We start from the raw sequence: 14864 nt of genomic DNA, 5'->3' as shown, positions 1-14864 counted from the left end.
CACAGCCTCTACCTGCTTCCCTGACCACCCGACCTAAGTGTCCCTCTCCTCTCTCTCTCATGTCACTTTTTAATTTTTTTTCATAGAACTTACATCCTCTGAAAGTACCTTGTACATTATTTACTCCTGTGTATTATTTTTGTTTCCCACTGTAGAATGTAAGCCCCATGAGAGCCAGAATCAGTCTTATACAGACTGTATCCCTAGTGTGGGACATAGTAGGCTCTTAGGTAAATGAATAAATGGTATATTCTTTAAAATTACGGAAGTAATATATGTTAATTATAAAAAGTATAGAATAACACAAATAAATCATATAATCCTCACCTTTTAGAAATAGCAACTCGTTCATATTTAGCAGAACAGGATCCTTCTAGTTTTGCTACACAGGTGCTACATATCTGCTTTTGCCCTTTTAGATGATGTGAGTAATCTTTATGACCCTAAATATTCTTTTACAACATGATTTTTGGTAGCCTCGTGACAGTCTAGCTTTTAGAAGCACCACAGTGAGGTTATTTGTTTTTATTGTGCATATAGCTTCCTTTTAAACAAACATCTTTGAACGTATATCTTTTTTTGCATATTTTTTATCTTATGGAAATTTCAGAAGCATATTTATTAGGTCAGAGTATAGATATTTTCAGGACCTTTTTAAAAAAAAATATATATATATATATTGCCAAATAGTCTTACCGAAAGTCTATAGCAGTCAGTTCCCCCTCAGCAGAGTATAGGAGAGCCCATTTTGAAAAATGTTTGCCAGCTTAATAGGTAGAAAATGGTATATTGTTTTCAGTTTGCATTTGTTTAATAACTAGTAAAGTGAGTTTATGTATGTTTCGTTGTCTGTTTCTCTTAAAAATTGCATGTTCTTTTTCTATTAGGGTGTTGATCTTGGTGCTTCTTACATTTAATTGGTATTTATTTCAATGTACAGGATGAGGTAGGAATCTCATTTCACTGTCCACTCCCCCACAATGGTTAAACTGTACTATTTATTGAATGGTGTCCCTTTCCAGTACTGATTTTAGAGGCCACTTTATCATGAACTTAATTTAAGATTAGGTCAACAAATATTCTAGTTTGCAAATTAAAAATTTTGGGCTAATTAAAAGGAACTGTTATATTCAAACTTGACCTATTTAAATACAGTGCATAATAAAACTGGTTAGTGTTTGAAAGGTGCATATTCTTTTTTCCTTTAAAGCATGATTGAATATAAAACTAGATAGTCATTTTGCCCTCTTGTTATCTGCAACTGCAGAGAACCTGTTTTAAGCTTTGGTCTATATCCAGAGTACGGCTGTCTTCCAGAAGGTGCCAGCCTTATTTGCAGCTGAAAGTAGCCGTAAAGATCCTCAGGCTCCTTCGGGCTGGCCTTAGATCCCAAGCTTAGTAGGTGACCATAAACTCCATAGATGTATTTTAAGTTATAATAACAGCAGTACATTCAAGCAGTCTCCACTATGATCCTTTGAAGGAATATCCTTTATTTGGTTACGTTTCTCAACCTTACATTTTATCATACTTGCTAAAAATTAAAGGAAGCTACTATTAGGCTTAATAAGGGATAAAAGAAACTCCTTGGAAACATGGCTGAAAAATGGAAAGCCTCTTTAGATAGTATTAAGATATTTTGAGGTACTGCATAGTGTGAATTATTAAGTACCATTAAGGCTGTTCAAGAAATATAAAGAATATAATTACTATAAAAGCAGTATGTTTACTTTTGTATTTTGTTAAGAGGGTGAAAATTGGTGGTAATGCCTGCGTCATTTAATACTTGATGTTTTCTCTCAACAAATGGAAAAAAAGGCTCCAAATATATTCATCGTATAAACATATCCCTTTATATATTACTTTTAGCCTAAAAAGTAAGTGCTGTTTTAATGGAATGCTTCCTGTCAAAATACATAACTGGAATACATGTTTGGTGTACCATATTTCATTTATTGCTTCTGCCAGAATGACCAAATAGCCCAATGAGAACAATGCTGATAATTTCAGATTTTTCTGTGTTCACTACAGCTGTTGGAAGAAAAGTGATTTTATAATAATGTTATCCTGTTTCAAAAGCAGTCATTTCTATTCTGCTGTCTTTTTGGTTCTGTGCTCATTTTCAGAAAGAGGTTATTATTTATATTGCGGATGCCTGCCCCAAACTTGAATATACGAGGGATCAGAGATGAGAATGGAAAGAAGGAAATGCGGGGAGAGAATGAAGGGTGCTAAGGAGGGGACAGTGCAGAACAAAGGAGGGCTCATAAGGCCGCTTCAGGGCTTATCATCATTTTCACCAAAATATAATTGGGAAGAGGAAGAGGAGATACATCATATGTATATGTCGTCAATTTTATTAGTTTGTAGTATATTTTGAAAAGGTAATTTTGGAGTGGTCGAGTGGTTAGAATGAGGCTGTTTTCCACGTGCCCACTCTGCCTTCATTACCAGACACAGCTGTGGGGGGACAGGAAATGTTGTAACCCATTGTCTCTGCTGAAGAAATGGAGAATGTCTTTTCATGGATTAGAAGCAGAAACTTGGAAGCTGACCGGTTCAGCGTTGTGCAACAGAATATGGGTAGGAATTGGGTCACTTTCTCTGTGACAGCTCTACTTGTCTTTGCAATAAAGTGGAGATGTTCTTTGTTTCAAGTAAACTAACATATGGTGAGAATGTTTTTAGTCTAAAAACACAGTCACTAAGGTACTATGGCAGTTCTTAAAGATTTTTAAGTCTCTCTCAAAACTCGAGGCAGTTTATGTTCACTATCCCTGTGTAATTAGGGGTATAGAATAAAAAGGAAACATTTTGAAGCAAGATTTTAATTCTCGAAATCTTGGTGGCTGTTTTAGATTTTTGTGTATGTGTGTGACTTCTGAAGTATAAATGCTATGATTTTCAGAGGTATGTTCTATGAAATCACAGTTGTACCCTTATCCTCCTAAGGAAACATTCCCCTGAATTGTTGATGTCCATGATGGGTTTCCTGAAGTACATATTTTTGCTTTTTAGATGCTGATAGACAAGATTCCATTAATCTCTTCCTGGGAGTTTTCCATCCCACTGAAGGGAAACCTCATCTCTGGGAACTTCCGACCGATTTTTATTTGCATCATAAAAATACCATGAGACTGTTACCAACAAGAAGAAGGTATTTTTCTTCCTAGTCTACTGTGTAAACTCAGATTTGATGTTATTTTGAATGAGAGATGCTTTTCTTTTTGAGGAATGATCATATCGGCTAAAGGAGTCAGTCTTCCTACAGGTTTGCTGTGAGGAATGCAGTATTGTTGATGTCCTGAGAGTAGGTTTGGGAAATCATCATTAACAAATGCAGTTGTTTTGCATTTTCCATAAGATATAAAGTTGCAGAACTTCATCATTGAACGTAAGTTGAAGCTCCACTCAAGCAAACTATTAGCACCATTTTTCACTGCTTCCTGCAAGTGTGGAGGGATGAAGAATTCTAACATTTAAGGAGTCAGTCTTTCTTTTTTAAGTGTGGTGTCTAAGCCGCCTCACTTTGGAATTCCCACATTCTTTCCTCCAGGAAGCGCAAGGAAGTCTTGGTGATGCTGGGGAGGACAGGAAACTAGAACGGTGGTGCTAGTGGCAGATACCACTCCCACCAGCTCTGCTGCTCAGCCTGGGCTTTCTAGAGTCACTCGCCAGTATCGATTATTTTGATGACAGTTAAATTGGTAGTGATAGTCCCCAAAGAAATGGACTGTTTCCCTGAGGCGTTTTGACAGGATGCCCTGTAGCACAGACCTCAGGGTCAGGTAGAGTTGGAGTCTCTGCAGTGGTGTGACCTCAGACTCGTTGTTTAACGTCTCTAAGCCTCATTTTCCTGATGTGCAAAAAGTACGTGACAGGACACACATCGCAAAGTCATTGCGAGGATTTAATTAGAGGACTCTTAAGCGTTTTTAATTGGAGAGTCATGTGCTAATAACGCACAGCACTTGTCACGTGTGAGGTTGGAGCCTGGTCCCTTCTGCTCGAAGGCCTGTGACCTGAAGTTTTCCCCTCATGCTCTCCTCTCACGGCATCTGTCAGAGTTAGTCCTCACTTCCGCAGTGATGCCGCTCAGACGCTACAGGGGTCATTGCCAGTCTCTGCTAATTGTGTGGATGGACCACAGACAGCTGGTGGAGCAGCAAGTGCTGATGCTGCAGCTGTTCCCAAATTCTGTGTTACTCCAGGAGTATTTAAAATATTAGGGACATGTCAGAGTTCATGTGTTTCTCAGTTTTGTTATCTTAAGCACTTATTATTGGAATAACCAGCTTAATACTTGAGCTTACTTTCCCTATAAATGAAGCAGTGCTGGTGTTTCCACTACATTTAATGTTAATAAATGATTGCTGTGAATTTTTGCTGACAAAAAATCTGGAGCTAATTATGTTTATTTGATGAGAGGTAAGTGTAAATACCTGTATTTAGCTTTGTTGATGCAACTGACGATGGGTAAATGTGGCTGATTTTCTAAAACTTTGTATTACCTTAAAGTATTGAAGCTATCAAGATACAACTTGGGAACAAACAAAACTCGATTTTCTTTTCCTGAAATTAGCTAGTAAATTACAAGCATAAGTTAAACCACTTGCTTACCTTGAGTTATACAACTGAGGCAGGCAGTGCTGGCACTTTTTTGTGGGAATGAAAGGAAGCTGATGTTACATTCCCGTTTAAAAAAGAAAAAAAGAAAGAAACTGAGGTGCAGAGAGAATGTGTCTTGACTGAGATTATTCAGCTGGTTAGATGGTACAGCAAGAATCAGCTAGAAGTCTGCCTCTGAAAGTAAACTTTTATCAAAGCAGATACTGTGCCTCTTGCAGTTGACTTGGTCTCCTGGTTTTGTTTTCTCTAGAATGTCAAAATTCCAAAAATGGGTTTTTGACATCAATAATTGATACTCCTCATTGACAGTGTTTATAAAGACCACAGGATGAATTTCAGTGCTTTATTTTGGACTTTCTAGAGTCACCCACCTATACCGGTTATTTTGATGACCGTTAAATCAGTATTAAAATTCTCAGAAGGAAGGAACAGTTTAGCCAGAGGCAGTAACCAGACCGGAGCATGGACGTCAATGTAGGGCTGAGTTGGAATTTCTGCAAGTGTGTGACCTTAGACCTGTTTCTTTTGTCTTTTTTTAATAAATTTATTTATGTATTTATTTTTTATTGTCTGTGTTGGGTCTTTTTTTGCTGTGCGTGGGCTTTCTTTTTAGTTGTGGTGAGTGGGGGCTACTCTTCGTTGTGGTGCGCGGGCTCCTCGTTGCCGTGGCTTCTCTTGTTGCAGAGCTCGGGCTCTAGGTGCGTGGGTTTCAGTAGTTGCAGCACGTGGGCTCAATAGTTGTGGCTCACAGGCTCTAAAGCGCAGGCTCAATAGTTGTGGCGCACGGGCTTAGTTGCTCCGCGGCATGTGGGATCTTCCTGGAGCAGGGATCAAACCCGTGTCCCCTGCATTGGCAGGCGGGTTCTCAACCACTGTGCCACCTAGGAAGCCCCTAGACCTGTTTCTAAATCTCTGGAAAACTTGTTTTCCCAACTGTAGAATGGAGATGATTGTACACGCCTCACAGGTCATTTTGAGGAATAAATGAGAAAATGGGTGGGAAGTACCTAGTACTGGGTCTGACACGCAATCAACACAGCCCTGAAGCAGCCAGGCTCTGGAGGGACTGCCTACAGTTAACACCTGTGTGGCCAGAGGCAAGTAACATAATTGGTCCAACTCTCAGTTTCCACATCAGTAAAATAGAGATAGTGGTAGTGTCTGACCTGTAGGTTTTTCTGAGAATCAGATGTGATCATATAAATTCTTAGCACATAGTAAGTCCAACAGATGTTAGTATTAGTACTTCCTAAAGAGATTACATTCCCTAGTTGTAACATTTATTAGAAATCACATAGGATGGCCATAAATCTGGAAACTTAGGTAATATTATTTTATCACTTAACATAATATCAGTGAACACTTTATTATGTATTTGCTTATGTTTCCAGACTTGGTGACCATCGTGTATTTTATACTGTGTTTACCAGTGATTTATTCTGAAATAATATTTTTATTGAATGATAAGGGAAGGGAGAATAAACCTAGCTCTGCCTAAAGTTTGTCCAAACCAGTCCTCTTGAGGTATCTACTTTTGTGACTCACAATCCCCTGTTTATTAATCTGTTCAAAACCACTGATTGAAGCTTTGTTCTGAAATAGGATAATATGGCATATATCATCTCAGATGCCATTTATTGAATCAGTGTTAATAATGTCACCAAGATATTTTTAGACATTAAGCGTTAATTACCTCATTGACTCAGCGTTGGGAGCTTTCCTGGCTCTATTCTCTGTCTGATATGCGAGTTCCCTCCGTGTCTTCCCAGACTGTGCTTGACTGGCCCTGGTTTGTCAACCCGGACATGTGTGGTTGAGAGGTAGTTGTTTTCGGACAGTTCACTTGCACGATTCTTGCTCATATGCCAATATCTGCTTCTCTGTAACTTCACCTACTAATCTTAGTTCAGCCCCTGAGACCTCAAGAACACAATTTTCTCGTCCACTTGATAGTCTTTTAAAGAGTTGAAGACAAGTTCACACATTCTCAAAATCTCTTCTTCTCCAGGTTAAATAGCTCTGCTTTCTTAGTGGTTTCTCCTATACTGTGGTTTTAAGTCTGTTTAGCATTCAGGAGGCTCTCCTCTGTATCCCAGCCTGTACCAGTGCTCTTTTTAAACTCTGGTATCCAGACCTGGGTCCAAGAGTAGCCAGAGTTTGGTCTGACTTGTGCCAGCTGTTATGGGACCATTGGTACCAGTATTCCCCTTGTCCTGGATAATCTGTTTTTTATCATTAAGTGTAAGGTTACATTACATATTTCCAGCAATGCCATCATAATGTTAATCCTCTGGGCTTCCTATCCCTTGGAACTCCCAAGTCTTTTTAACATGTCCTACTGTCACGCCTTATCTGTACCATCTTGTCATGCTTGCATATGCTTTGCCTGCTTCCAAAAAAGTATGTAAATATATCCTTCTTATGAAGTATCCTCTAGCTTTGTAGCTTCTTCAGAATTAATCAGCTGGCCATCTTGATCCTAATACAAATCCTTGATGAAATAAGGTAAGTCCTTGAATAGAACAGCGTAGATGGCAGAGCTCTGTGGGATACCACCCCACAACTCCTTCCACCTTAACATTGTTTTGTTGGAAGCATTTAAACAACTGTAACTTACTATGCTGTCAACACTTGACTATCCTGTCATCCTGCCCACATTTCTCTATCCTGTTCACATATATCTGTTGCTTTGCTTGAGTCCATATGCATTATTTCAGAGGGCTCCCAAGTTTACTAGGGGAATTAAAATCTTCCTGACCTTTCTATGTGAGCCAATGGAATTGAACACTCTTAATACTGGGGACTTACTAGGTATTTATGCAAAGGAGGAAGTGGCACCAACCTGCAATCTCCTGTCCTCTGATACCTGGTCCCAAAGCAGATTTCTGTCCCAGTGGAGGTGCTCTTCCCCTGCGTGAATGTGCCCGGTGGGGCAGGTGAAGAAGGTCCCCCAGTCCTGGGCTCAGTCCTCTCAAATGCTGTCCTCCTCCATCTGTCTTAGCCCAGCTTCCCCAGGGCAGGTATTTCTTTGACCCACTCAGAAGCGTTGGACTTTGTTTGTTCATGGCCGTACCCCCAACAGCATGCGGGATCTTAGTTCCCTGACCAGGGATGGAACCCGTGCCCCCTGCAGTGGAAGTGCAAGAGTCTTAACCACTGGACCGCCAGGAAAGTCCCAGAGTTGGACTTTTAAAAAAGTATTAAGTTGCTTTATCTTGCTTAGGGAGATACAGTTTAGTAATATTAAAAAAAAAAAATTATTGCCTGGTCTCAAAGCACTAATACAAGATTATCTATCTCACCATATGGTGCATTCTGAATTAAAACACGATCTTTATGATGTTTACTTTTTCCTAAGTAAGCTCAATGTGTGCACCATTTTTTAGGAAATTACTTATATGGAAGCTGATAACTTCTCTACTTTCCTCCTCTGCTAAGGTTAGGTCATCACAAGACAGAATATTTGCCTGTGCTTGCTTGCATGCGAGTTTGTTCTCTCTCTTTCTCTCTCTCTCAAACAGTTAGCCCGTGTCTTTTTCATCCCCCTGATCTGATAGTCTGAGTCACCTGCCAGAAAAGGAAATAAGAACAGCCTGGTGTGGCTTGTTTTTGTGAATATGTGTGGATTCATAGAAGCCACTCGTCATCTTTTAAGTTACTCATAGGACATCTCTAGTAAATACTTGGTTTATCATCTCGCCTGCACTGACATCACGCTCATTGCTGTATAGTTTTTGGAATCTTTCACCCTCACAGTTTTGAATATCAAGATTGCATTTGCCCATTTCCAGTGTCAGTTCTATTCTTCACTGTTCCTTAAAAGATTATTGATCTCAACTGTACCAGGACACTCGAGTGCTCTTAGAGATGCTCTACTGCTTCCTTCCACCTCTTGGGCTGTGCACAGTTCCCTCGTATACTGTGTTTTTTCTCTTTACAGCATGAAACTTATCACAGCTGGTGAAGATAGAAATAATACTAGAATTAGGTAGCTCTACTTTCTCATTATTTTCAACATGGCATTTCTAACGCATAGAGCAGTGTTTGACACACAGTAGGTGCTTAATAAATGTTGAAAGACTGAATGAAATCTCCCTAAGCAGCAGACTTATCCCTTTTCTGTTCTTTTCATGTTTTAAAGCTTTGCTATTCAAAAAGTAGTCTGAGGACCAGCCCCTTTGGCATCACCAGGAGCTTGTCATAACTGCAAAATCTCAGGCCCCACATACTGAATCAGAATCTGCCTTTTAACAGGATCTCCAAGTGATTCATGTGCACACTGATTTTGAGAAGCACTGCTCTAAAGCATAACTTCAGTCTCAAGCAAAACTTTAGGAGCCTTTCCCATTATCACAGCACTACCCACCCCTACCCCCCACAGTTCACTAGGCTTCCCGGTTCTTTTGTTGGTCATCCTTGGTCGTGTATTCTGCTTGCCATCTCTAGGAGAGTTCTCTATGTTGCCTATTTCATTTAAATACTCCCCATTCATCATAATTTGGGCTATTCAAGATCATAATATCAGCATTTTATTTTTAGAAAGCCTTTCACTTATTTTAAATGATCTTTTAGCGTTTTTGACTGTAGGCTCTTTTTTCTGAACCTTTTGAAAATCTGTGTTTTTTTTTTTTTTAATTTGATATCCCATTTCACATCATTCCCCTTCTTAGCTCTCATTAACTTTGATAGAGCATTTTCCTCCTAAATGTCCACTTCATCAGAATTTGATTTAGAATTAAATTCAGTGTTCAGAGAAAAGGCAGTTCAGGGTTCTTTCAGGTTCTCTGCTCATAGCAGATGAGTCTTCTGGCAGAAATGTAGATGATTGAAATTCCCTGCCTTACTCTGACTGGCCTCTATAATCAAGTAGCGAACATTTACAGTTAGAGATTAACAGGGGCTATACCATTTTTAAAGGACATTTGTTCTTTAGGATTATCCATTTACTTAATTATTTTGCTGAAGTGTTGAAATTAGCTACATACACAGACCCAGACACATAGAGCAGAACAGAAAAAGTAATCTAACTCTGAGATAACTACATGCTCCAGGACAAGTAGGACTTGGGTCACTGTGTGGCAGGGTGATAAGGCAGGCACAGAAAACAGCAGCTTACAGAGTTTGGCTTAGTATCCCCGAATCATTTTTAGCCAAAAATAAGGAACATCACAGCATCTTGACCCTCAGACGTGTTCATGGCATTTTTGTAGATCTATGATATAGTTGAAACAAGAAGGGGTTGGAAAAGGAATGAATGTGTTGACCTACTGTGCCAAAAGCTTCACAGACATGTTTTTAAAAGGAAAGAATTAACTTTGGGGTATGGGGCAGCATCTTACTATAGACCATGCAATACGTTTTATTCAGTGAATTGTAGAAAACTGACATTTACATTTGACCCATCATATCCTTTTTTTTTTTTCATAGTTATACTTACTGGTGGACACCAGAGGTAATAAAACATTTACCACTGCCTTATGATGAAGGTAGGTATACTGTTTCTCTTTTAGTTTTTATACGAACATATTTTGGAATTATTCTTAAATGAGCTTGACGCATTCAATTCTTTGCATATAATATTTTATTAGAAAGAAATGAATGACGACTCAGTGTTACATTTCTGTTATAATAGATAGGAGATTGTAACATCTTAGCTTTTTTAAAAAAATTGTTATTGGAGTATAGTTGATTTACAATGTTGTGTTAGTTTCAGGTGTACCACAAAGTGAATCAGTTATACATACACATACATCTGCTCTTTTTTTTTTAGATTCTTTTCCCATATAGGCTATTACAGAGAATTGAGTCGAGTTTCCTGTGCTGTACAGCAGTTGTCTATTTTATATGTAGTCGTGTGTATATGTCAGTCCCAATCTCTGTATTTATCCCTCCCCCCCCCCCATCCCCTGGTAACCATAAGTTTGTTTTCTACATCTCTGACTCTACTTCTGTTTTGTAAATAAGTTCATGTGTACCCTTTTTTTTTTTTTTAAGATTCCACATATGAGTGATATCATATGATATTTGTCTTTCTGTGTCTGACTTGCTTCACTCAGTATGACATCTCTAGGTCCGTCCACGTTGCTGCACATGGCATTATTTCATTCTTTTTTTATGGCTGAGTAGTATTCCATTGTGTATATTTGTACCACATCTTCTTCATCCATTCCCCTGTTGATAGACATTTAGGTTGCTTCCATGTCCTGGCTATTGTAAATAGTGCTGCAGTGAACATTGGGGTACAACATCTTAGCTTCTTTAAGGGCAGAGATTGTGTTATACTTTTATCTAAGTAGGCTAATACATTATGTTGTGTCTTATGGTTATTAGGTATGTCCCTCACATGTTTAGTGGATGTAATATATTAGTTCATCATTTAAAATTAGTACTTGATGTATATCTAGATATTTGGGGGGAATGGGGAGGAAGTGAAGACCCATTCACAAGGAGAAATAAAAACTTTCCCTATATCTAAGCAGTGAAAAGTACAGATGTATGTATACAAGTACATTTTAGTCACTGAAGTTTAAATTACATATTAATTTGTCAGAAAGGCAGGAAAATTTTTATATTAAAAGAATATAATTTGTTTCCAAATTTAAATAATTGGCCAGTTTGAAATAGAGTTTATTCTTGATTCTGTTGCTGATTGCTCTGACCATGGGCGAGCCAGTCTCCCCAGCTGTGAAAGAACACTAGGATCTGTTGCTAATATGGAAGACTTCAGCTGCGGACTCCATCTAGTCATGGTTGACCATCCCAACTTTGGGTGGTGAATGCCGTAAAGTAAGAAGATTGCAAATGACTTTCAGTTCTTAATGAATTATTAACTAACTTTTAAAAAAGTATTTGTAACCTTTAAATTATGGGGAAAATCATAACTCACATTGCTAGGGTGTGGTTGTTCTGGGAAAAAGAATAGGACTTTAACAGCCTGAAGTTGCCCATAAACAGGATTTTCAATATAAAGGAAAATTTAGTGAAATAGTTGCATAATTCTCATCTAGAAGGCAGAGGGTATTTATTTAAGAGCAAAAAGGAATTTAAAGAACTGAGTAATTTGATTTCTAAAATAATTCCCCACTCCTACCCCAGCTTCCAGAGGCCCCCACCTCCTGAGAGCTTGCCACACTCCGCTTTGCAGTGTATGTTCTGTGCACATCTCTTGTCCTTCTTCCAAGTGTGGAAGTGCCAGAGGCAGGAGCTGAGCCTTGTTCGGTGCACTCTCTGTAAACACAGTTGATGTTACAGAAATGTTTGCGAGATGCAGTCTAAAGACTTTGAGTAACAGGCAGTATCTCTCTTAGTTATCTGTGCTGCAAACTTAAAGAAGTTGCTAGTGAAGAAGTTTCACAAGTACGAAGAGGAGATTGACATCCACAACGAGTTCTTTCGACCATACGAGCTGAGTAGCTTTGATGACACCTTTTGCTTGGCTATGACGAGTTCAGCACGGTATGTTGTGAGTTGTCTGAAACTGGAAGAACTGGGGAACTATAGTTTTCCTAGTTTGTATAGCTATATCGTACTTTACCCGAGATCTGTTCTGCAAGCCTGCTAGCAGGTGGCTGTCCAGCCTCTGAGTTCCTCCTGCAGTGGGGAGCCCTCTACTCAGGAGGCAGCCCTTCTACTGTGAGAGAACTGGAATTAAATTCTTCTCTTTGATAAATTGAAATCTGCATCCCTTCAGTCCTAATTTGTCATTTGGAATAAACTCAGTTTTGTAAGTTGAACATTGACATTGAGAGCTAACATAAATTAGCGGACAAAAAGCAGAGTCTTTGGTACTAGAAAGGCCAGAGTGTGAATCTTAGACCAGCCACTGCCTACCTGTGTGACCTTGAGAAAATTATCCAACTTATCTGTTTCTCCATTTCATATAGAGAGGGGGTGTGTATCACACACACATGCACCCAGTGTCTGATGTAGTACCTGACACAGATGGGTGACTAATAAATGGTGGCTCTCATTATATTACTATTTTTAGGCACAGGACAAGTCTAGTTCCTCTTCTGTGTGACAGCCCTCTAGATATTTGAGGAAGCATTGTTGTTTTTTTTTTCAGGGTAAATATTCTTCTTTCTTTCGTAACTCATATGACATTGTTTGTAAACATCTCTCCACCTTTGAACATACTTCATTTCTCTGTCTCTTCGAGTATGGTGGAGCCTTTTAGGAAGATGATGGTACTTGATTAAGAAAATTAAGCAAAGAAAATCTGTTCTTGATCATTATGTTTTATACTAAAGTTTACATTTTTGTATTTACATTTTGTATTTTACATTTTCTTCAGATGTGACATATGTATGCCTAAACTCAACATGGTGCATGTAGAAACATATTCCATGGTTTGTTTCCTAGAAATCACTCTACATTTTGCTTCAATTTCAGCTAGGAAGTTTGCGATTTTTACTTGCTTGACTTTCAGTTACACTTGTTAAAGGTTAGTTGTAACTGTAAGGTCATGGTCATTTCCCAGAATTTTTCAACTTGGCAAAGGATGAAAGATGTTACATATGTGTGTATGTACAGATATACAGTTGATTTTCTTTATTGGCAGGAGTTACGCTGTGTAATGTTCCTGCAAACATTGAGTTAGAGAACACTGAACCATTGCTCTTAGGGGAAATACAGGGTTAGGTTCTTATAAGCTTCTGGTCATGACATTTTCGTCAGCCAGTCAATACGTTTCGTGTGCTTCTGTTTAAAGATACTTTGTTTAATATATATTGTCAATTCATTAACATTGATCTCACAGCCAACTCATGCCTGGATGAAGCTTCTCTCACTCATACATTTTCTCTGTAACACACAGCTCTTGTGTTCTCAGGAACACTAGGCAACTTCCGCAGTATGCTTGGGGGCCATTTTAGACAGTGAACTTTCCCAAAGTACAAAAATGTGAAAAACATGGCACTAAATAGACTTAAAAAGGACACGTGTTTTCAGTGTGAGAGCTAAAGCGAGAAGTCAGAGTGTCACCTTGTTCTCCCTCGGCTGGGAACGTGGATGTTGAGTTACTCTAATTTTCCCGTTGCGCTGCACATGTGCCTGTCTGCGAGTGGTCGTGAAAGCTCTGGGTGCTGACTTTGGGGTTACACATACATTTCAGCGAGTAAGAAAATTCTCGTATATGGCGTCCGTAAATAATGAAGATGGACTGTGTATGTTCAAAAAGAAAGAAAAATTAAACCACTTACATTTTGAAAACAACATTTTCAAAGTGTTAAGTAGGCATTTTGAATCAGATTTAATATTCCTTTTCCTTCAAAAATTTAATATTGAGTCACACACTTGGAGCAGTATCTGCCAGAAGTTATGAGTCTTACCTGCATGAATCACGCACCTGTTGCCTTTCTGGCATCTGTTAAGGAGTCTGGTCTGGCTTCAGCAGGAACAGTAAGGTAGGCCCTGTATTGTGAGAAAGTAGCTTCAACTTATCTCAGTAAGTGGTAAATTAACAGTTTCTGTTTAAAGTGTTCCAACAGTGTTTTAATGAATTAACCCCGGCCTGAGGAGGTAGATGTTGATACTTCAGTTCACTGTGTGTTGGATCATTATGTCCACCTCCTTAGGTGGTATAGTGTAATAAAAACATTGTCCATAAAACTGAGCAGCTAAATGTCTTGCCATTGGTTTTATGAGTTTAATTTTCCCTGAAAACGAATCATGATATACAACCAGAGGGTGTGCCTCTTAGCAGTAATTCAGATATTAACTCTGCTCCAGTAAACGAAATCTTAAATTCAAAACTGTGGGGCCTCTTAATCAGAGAAAATTCACCGTGAAGACTGCTAACATTAAGTTACCCAAGTGCCAGTAGTTCATAGAGTTTTATGGCCCAGATCACCTAAACTCCCCTGGTAATTTGGCGTGGAATATACATATACCTCCAAGGGCTAAGAAGGAACAGTGTAAGAATGTGAATTGAGCTGGAAGCTTATATCATCTGGAGGGACAGTGATTCACGTGGAATTTTTTTCCCCTTTCTTCAGTGACTTCATGCCTAAGACTATTGGCATTGATCCAAGTCCATTTACAGTGCGTAAGCCAGATGAAACTGGAAAATCAGTATTGGGGTAAGCTTTGCCTGTGGAATGAAATGTTAAAGATTCCTGTAAAATAATATAGCATTTGCAATATAATTTCCACCCAAAACTAATAACTTCGAGTCACATAGTTTGGAGCACAATCCATTCACTGCCTCTGTACAGGCAGCTTATTTATAGCACTGG

At 38.8% G+C, this 14864-nt stretch overlaps 1 protein-coding gene across 1 annotated transcript in view; it reads left to right on the top strand.

Annotated features, from left to right (window-relative positions):
- The window catches only part of FIG4 (FIG4 phosphoinositide 5-phosphatase), a 135733-nt gene that overhangs the window by 76484 nt on the left and 44385 nt on the right, over positions 1-14864 (top strand). The window contains exons 16-19 of the mRNA XM_057739105.1: positions 3019-3157; positions 10057-10115; positions 11937-12084; positions 14625-14708. Coding sequence (XP_057595088.1) covers positions 3019-3157; positions 10057-10115; positions 11937-12084; positions 14625-14708 — 430 coding nt within the window. The remainder of the gene's footprint in view (positions 1-3018; positions 3158-10056; positions 10116-11936; positions 12085-14624; positions 14709-14864) is intronic.

The sequence above is a fragment of the Hippopotamus amphibius genome, chromosome 6, assembly GCF_030028045.1.
Source record: "Hippopotamus amphibius kiboko isolate mHipAmp2 chromosome 6, mHipAmp2.hap2, whole genome shotgun sequence".
Lineage (NCBI taxonomy): Eukaryota > Metazoa > Chordata > Mammalia > Artiodactyla > Hippopotamidae > Hippopotamus > Hippopotamus amphibius.
The sequence above is the reverse complement of the archived record's forward strand: the minus strand, read 5'-3'. Positions and strand labels throughout refer to the sequence as shown.